Raw genomic sequence first — 6,917 nt, forward strand, 5'->3', positions numbered from 1 at the left:
TCTTGTTGGATAATGGTTTAGAAAAAATGTGCATATTTATTCTCAGTAAGATCTTGGGTAGGTAGATTGTAGTGGTTAATAGTTTATGATGGGTTTGCGGTTAAAGCTGATGATGTGACATTCATAAGCCGGATAATGAAATATTTATGACCATTACTGTTTTTTGGGGGATGGGTAAGTTAATTGTATTTATAAATATTTTGATAGGGTAAGGTTGAGAGTAATATTTATGGTTTTGGAGTCGAGTGTGGTTGGGGGGAATGTTGAGGAAATGTTTATTGAGTTAAGTGGAGGGAAAGATACGGACGTATGCACCGTGTAGACTCCGATGGACCAGGGTGGTTGGCTAGTGTTTCTCTCTCTCCTCTCTCTCTCTCTCTCTCTCTCTCTCTCTCTCTCTCTCTTTCTCTCTCTCCCCTCTCTCTCTCCCCTTCGCTCTCCCCCCCTCTCTCTCCTTCGCTTCCCCTCTCTCCCTCTCCCCTCTCTCTCTCTCTCTCCTTCGTTTCCCCTCTCTCCCTCTCCTTCGCTCCCTCTCCCCTTCTCTGTCTCTCTCTCTCTCTCCCTCTCTCCTCTCTCTCTCTCTCTCTCTCTCTGTCTCTCTCTCTCTCTCCCTCTCTCCCTCTCTCCCCCTCTTTCGCTCCCTCCCCCTCTCTCTGTCTGTCTCTCTGCCTGTCTGCATCTGTCTCTATGTCTCTGACTGTCTGTGTCTCTCTCCTTCTCCTTCGCTTTTTATCTCTCTTTCAAACTCAGTATCACTTTTCAGGGCTTCCTGGGTGCCTGTGAACCCATAGGGGTAGATTGTAATAAACCAGTAATAAACTGTTAATGGCTAGTATAACCAGAAACCCAACGCCACTCCCCTAATGCACAAGGATTTGCCTTATGAGTTGCTGTCGCCTATCACCAAGATATGCTGTATCGATTACGGGATGGCGAGATGGTGAGGAGCACACGGCAGGGGGCGCTCAGTAGCTGCGACCAAAGCCGTCAACTTTGCCCTATTATGCGCCTTGGGAACTGTTTGGGCTTTTGATAAACAGTCACATCTGGGAAGCTAAGAGAAATGCGGTTTTATTGAGTTCGTGGGATGAATGGGGTGGGGGTGTTGGTTCCTAAAGCTGAGTTCATACCCTGGAGTTGAATAAAATCATCTGGCGATTGCCTAGAAAAAGACTATAAAGTGCGCCGTTGTGTGATAAGGGGTAAGGCTTTCGTGGAGGGGATAACCCAGCCAGCAAAGTTAATCTGGTCCAGATCTCAACCAGATCTGTTGACACAGAAAAACAGATCTTGACCAGATGTGGCATCCAGATCTGGGCCAGTTCTGGTCTTGCACACTCCATCTGATCTGGCTATGATCAAGTCATCCAGGTCTGGCAATGATCTGTGGTTCTGATCTTCCACAGTGGCCACCAGACCTGGCCCAGATGTGGAGTTCCATGTCGCATCTGTTCTAATCCAGACCATTAATGATTTGTATCCAAAATTGAGTTGAGAAAGTCGCATTCCAGTTGTAGCGATGGAAGAGGGAGGGGGGATGATATGAGTTGTCAATGAAACAAAAAAATATATTTTAATCAAAAATATATTTTATTCATAACACATTTAATAAAACAGGACCAGTTAAAATTTTTCGTTACATGTACAGAGTATTGCTACCGGTACCTTAATTTGGAATTTCCATAAAAGCTAAACCTTCCTTGCAGTATAATAGGCCTAATTACACTAAAAAACAATTTTTCTCACAAATATGGAATGGCATGGCATTGCATGAAAATTAAGAAAAAGATAAAAAAAAATCGACCTAGTACAATATACATGTAAATTAATTTACAGTCGATAGAATTTATGTAAATGAGACAATGTGATACTGGCGAAACTAATCCGAGACTGGCGCTTATATGCAAGTAGTACTGACACAAAGGAGGCTCTGCAACTGTGCCCCTGGTGTCTACATGTACTTTTTCTGTCAGCGCCACACTTGGATTTGATTTCCTGCCACCACCACCACATTTCATTATTACACAGATGTTGTTTTGACAGAAATTGAATAATTAACGTTTAAATTTTGTTTTGAAATAGGCCTACTTGATCAGGTTTCCATTTTAACATCACATGATAAGTGTTGATGCCTAGGAAAATGGTCAATGGGGATGGGCAAAAATAAGGATTTATAAAATTAGCGTAGAACTGCAAAAACACAGGTTGCCTAATTTGATGATTGTTTGCAATAAATTGGGAGAAAATTCCGGGGACCGAAAACTAAATAATCAATTGCAGCACACAATTTCCTGTGGACGACCAGTCATGCTCTTAGGATCCATTTGTAGTTTCAATGTGCTACACAAATTGCACCAATTCATTATTTCTGCTCAGCCCCTTTACGCCAAAATGCTCCAAACTCACTTCAAATAGAAACCTAGTCCCTTTCGATCTGCTCTCCGTCGGCATTTTCAGCCGCCTCTGGCTGATCCACTCGGGTCTCCGATCTACGTGTGCCCTGTTCTTTTCTGCCATCATCACGATCCTTTGCCTGGTCAAACCAGCTGGTGAGGGCAGTTCGGTAGTCTTTGTCAGTGGCGTTAGGGTGGGATCTCCTCAGGGCATCTGGAAAAAGAGATAAACAAGTTCTTGAAGGGGCAAATGGATGATAATTTTGCATTTTGTAACCTATCAATATGGTAGGGTGTGGTCCAAAACAACTTGATGTGATGGGAGTAATTATGATGCATCCACTGATGCCTTTACTACTTTTCCTGGCCATAACTGTAATCACACCCAGCAAGACAAGACACTCTATATATCTCTGCAATCAACGTGCCAACTAGGGATTCCTTCTTACACCACAAAATAACAAAAATGTTTCCGGAACTTACCAAAAACAACTCTAAAAAGCCTGAGATTTGGCGAAACCTAGCTTTCCAGCTTGGCCCTTTCCTGAGTTGTTAAATTTCCTGGCCACTTCTGTAGTTTAAACCTCCTCCATTTTCCTTCTTGTGTCCTCTTGGACAGTATGTCCATTATAAGCAAGCAGGTGGTTTATCTGCAGTTAACAAAATAAACATCAGCAAAATATTTCTGACATTTGGGAAGTACATGTAAATAGCGGGAGATATCAAATGATAACAGTGATTGTATAGCAATACCATGCGATGCGACTGTATTTTGTGTTACATATAATTGTCACTTCAAAACATGCAGTTCAAGGAGCATAAAATAGTGAAATAATTCCTGCAATTTGTTTACTGCTATAGAGTGAACTTACTATTTGGCTTTTCAGATCATTTTCTTCAACCATTTTCTTCTCTAGATAAAAAACGCCCTCTAATGTAGTGATCGAGAGGCAATGTACTTTCTGGCAATGGCTCAGATTCATTGATGCTACCAGACTTCCTCAAAATTAGACGTTTCAATAATCTCTGTTCCGCTTTAATTTCCTCGAGGGCAGTGAAGATTCGTTCTGAAAATCAGATGTAGGCAATGCCAGTATAAATCATGACACATTAATTGCCATTAAATGTATAGTCATAGAAATTCGTGAACATGTAGCCAACTCTAGAATAGTCTCTATTATAAATTGGTAATTGCTCTTCAGTTGATTGTTTATTTGCTAAATGTACCTGGATCAACCAAAAACACAGGGGTTGGCTTTTTGAGGTGTATTAGATTTTTGGAAGTACACTTACCCAACGTTGGCAGCAATGCACTATACAAGTTTTGGTTCCGGACACCAGTAGCAGTAGTAGTACGTTCTATGTCCGAATTTCCGCTAACTGAAACAGTGAAGTTAATAAAATCTTTAAGCACGGATTGTGAATTCAGCTAATCAAATATTATACATAGACGCAATACATTTCAAAATATAATTGCACTGTTGGAATGGTTACTTGTTGAAAACACACAGAAACGGAGAGGGATTGATGTTGCTAATACATGTATGTCAGGCATTAGTATAAGAATTTTTCTATTCGATATTTTACAGCCATGGCATTTTGAGAAGGAAAAAATTCTGAATTTAGCTGCAAATCCCAAAGAAACAAAACCAATATATAATTTACCAGAAAAAGGACTTACTTGATACTGGACTTTGTCTAGCTTGTAGTGCACTGTCAGACAGGCCAACTGAACTGTGCCTAGTTCCTGCGCCACTAAAACTGGGACTCATTGGATTCGATTGGGAACTACAGGCTACTGGACTGCTCCGCGGGGAATTATACTGCAGACGAGGGCTCACGCATTTGCTGCAACTTGATAAGGCTGCATTTAAAGGTTGACCTGAAATTCAATAGGAAAATCTCTCAAGAACTATTTAATTGTCTGATTATAGCATCTGAAATGTGTATCGGTACATTTATTTACCACATTGTTGACAATGATTTCTTATGGTGCCGACTCACACATGCAGGCAAATTCACGTTGATTGTGAATCTTGTCTTTAATCGATTCCAAATTTTAACTGAATTCTAAGATATTATACAAAAGGCCTTCAACTCACACCTTCCTTACCATGCAAAGATTAAAGAACTACCAGGTCTATTCTGCTTGTTAATTATTAATTACCTGTTACTTGTGGTGGACTTGGTGGTGGTGGTAGTGGTAGTGATGTTGTGTCAGAACTTTGATCAATTTCATCCTCAGAGTCGGATACATTCTGATCTCTGATTCTTTTATACTTATTTGTATGCGGAAGGGGAGGCATGGGAGGAGATGGCGAATGACCTCTTCGTCGTATATTGGCACTGTCAGGATCGTACCTTTTTGGGGATCTGAAGATTCAAGAGAATTTGTTTAGAGTACATGCATACTATAGTTATAAATGTGTCACCAAAATCAGGTGTCATGAGGATGGATTCCACTTCACTGTCAAGCAAAAATCTCAAAATATGTTTATATACCCAGTATTAGCCAGGTCTATATTTAAAGCTCTGGGGATCGACATACTGTAAGAGAAGAAATATTCACGTGTAGTAAATTTTCGCGAGACTGACAGGCCACTAGCAAAATTTTAATGGCGCGAATATTTCTTGCTTTACAGTAACCAAGAGTGTAAAATTACCTGTAACCAAGAATGTAAAATTACCTGTATTTAAATAATTTATTAAATCTGTTTTATTGGCATGACGGATTTATACATTACAGGCGATATCTGAAAACAAAGTAAAGTTACATAACCTACCTCTTTGATCGCTTTGAACAACCAAGATTTTCATCATCAGTGGATTCCACCTCGGAATGTTCCTCTAGCCTCCTAAATTTCGACCAAGCTGCACTCCAATCAACTGGAATTTTGAAGGGCATAATTAAGCAAAAATATATCTATCAAATCTAACTACCAATCCACCAGAATGCTAATCCATAACAAATTGTGAATAACATGAGTGAATGTTTGGAAAAGTAAATAAGGTCGAAATGAGAATCAGAGTCAGGATGATTCTTAGGAACACTTTGTTTCAAAATGAAAACTTATGCTTGCCTTTAAGCTTTGCACATCACTTTAATACTTACAATTGCGGTAATGGATTGGCTTTATATATAGGGTACGAGCGCCATTCTTCACCAGGATGAAGCTTGCGCTTGGCAGCATTCTCACACCTTTTTGCGTCTGTGAATGGTGGCCAAAGGGCACATGAACATCCATCTAACCAGTTTGAAGGTATGACGGCCAGCTCATCCTTTGCACTCGTCGTGTCAGCATATTCCACAACGCAGTAGTCTATCTTTTCAGACATTTATCTTATCATAAAACAATCTGAAAATGTTTATAAAAACAAAAGATTTATAAATTTTGCAAGCACATTGTGAAGATTGTCCTAATATTCTAAAAATACAAATTTTTTGTAAATATAAGCCTACTTATACCATTCACAATGTACCCGGGTAATTACATGTACCTAGGCTCATGTACATGCATGTACACAGGTCTACTAAATGAAGATCAATTTAGAACATGTGGATCAGCCCAGACTAAAGGACCAAATATCCTTCATCCATGTCTGAGCGTAAACATAAATCATGGGACTTACCTTGATGAACAGTTCATAGAAGGTAAAACACCATAGTGGGGACTCCTAACTCTCATATACTTGGTTTTATTTGGTCCCGTGTACAAAGGCTTGGTCCAATCCAGTGACTTGGTGTTTGTTATACACAAAGTCCAGCTGCCAGATACCCCAAGTTACTGTGATTACAGTCATTTCCGTGTTTGCCATAATTGCCTGTCACCATGAGCACATGAATGGCAGGTCTAAAACAGCTCTGCTTCAAGTGTTACTAATTGCTGCCAGCATTAGTTGCTGTAAAGTTAACTTAGTCGTGAAGTATAGTTAATGCGAAATTGTTGTTATAATAAAAACATTGTTTCACATATCCTAATGCACTGAAAGTGGTTTGTTTGAAACACCTGGCCATGCCACTTGTGATTTTTAATGTGCACTGAAATGCAACAATGAACGAAGTGAAAAGTCGCCAGTACAAGTCAACTTATAGAATCAAGGAAATAAATTGGTGATAATGATTTTAACAGCTAAGGTAAATTAGACAATATAATAACTTTTAAGTAATACTGTTCTCCAATATGCATCATTATTAAAGTTCTAACTCTGATTACAAAAATTGCTGATTCATGAGCAATGTAATTTTTGTGGAGGCAGCTAGGCTATGATTCAAAATGCACAAAGTTCTAAAAAAAAAAGAAAAACTCCACAACCTGATGTACCTAATGGTCACATCCTCAAGACAAACACCTAACAATCTATACTTTACATGCCCTAATAAAACTGATGCAACATTGGAATGACAACATCACTATTATTGCTACTTGGGAGCCTTACATACTTGTAAAGAATCTCTTGCAAAGAAACAGTTTTAATTGACCCTGTAAGGTTTGATACCTCATATATGCCAAGTTGAGAAGAAAC

The 6,917-nt window shown here is 39.4% G+C and overlaps 1 protein-coding gene across 3 annotated transcripts; it reads right to left on the minus strand.

Annotated features, from left to right (window-relative positions):
- Nucleotides 1-1,587: 1,587 nt before the first annotated feature.
- Nucleotides 1,588-5,786, minus strand: LOC143021746 (uncharacterized). Of its 3 annotated transcripts, XR_012965999.1 has the most exons (8): nucleotides 5,506-5,786; nucleotides 5,177-5,279; nucleotides 4,561-4,766; nucleotides 4,075-4,275; nucleotides 3,687-3,773; nucleotides 3,266-3,460; nucleotides 2,877-3,043; nucleotides 1,588-2,607 (listed from the first exon to the last, which is right to left on the minus strand). XR_012965999.1 is itself a non-coding variant. In XM_076179461.1 (7 exons), exons 1-6 carry the CDS (start codon nucleotides 5,636-5,638, stop codon nucleotides 3,291-3,293), a joined length of 900 nt encoding a protein of 299 aa, XP_076035576.1. In that variant the 5' UTR covers nucleotides 5,639-5,786; the 3' UTR covers nucleotides 1,588-2,607; nucleotides 3,266-3,290. The 3 variants fall into 3 exon arrangements, 2 of the variants coding, with proteins under 2 accessions (XP_076035576.1, XP_076035568.1); XM_076179461.1 differs by lacking the exon at nucleotides 2,877-3,043; XM_076179453.1 differs by lacking the exon at nucleotides 1,588-2,607 and having other exon boundaries at nucleotides 2,985-3,460.
- Between the last annotated feature and the right edge of the window lie 1,131 nt (nucleotides 5,787-6,917).

The sequence above is a fragment of the Oratosquilla oratoria genome, chromosome 3, assembly GCF_046742065.1.
Source record: "Oratosquilla oratoria isolate Oo_2021 chromosome 3, ASM4674206v1, whole genome shotgun sequence".
Lineage (NCBI taxonomy): Eukaryota > Metazoa > Arthropoda > Malacostraca > Stomatopoda > Squillidae > Oratosquilla > Oratosquilla oratoria.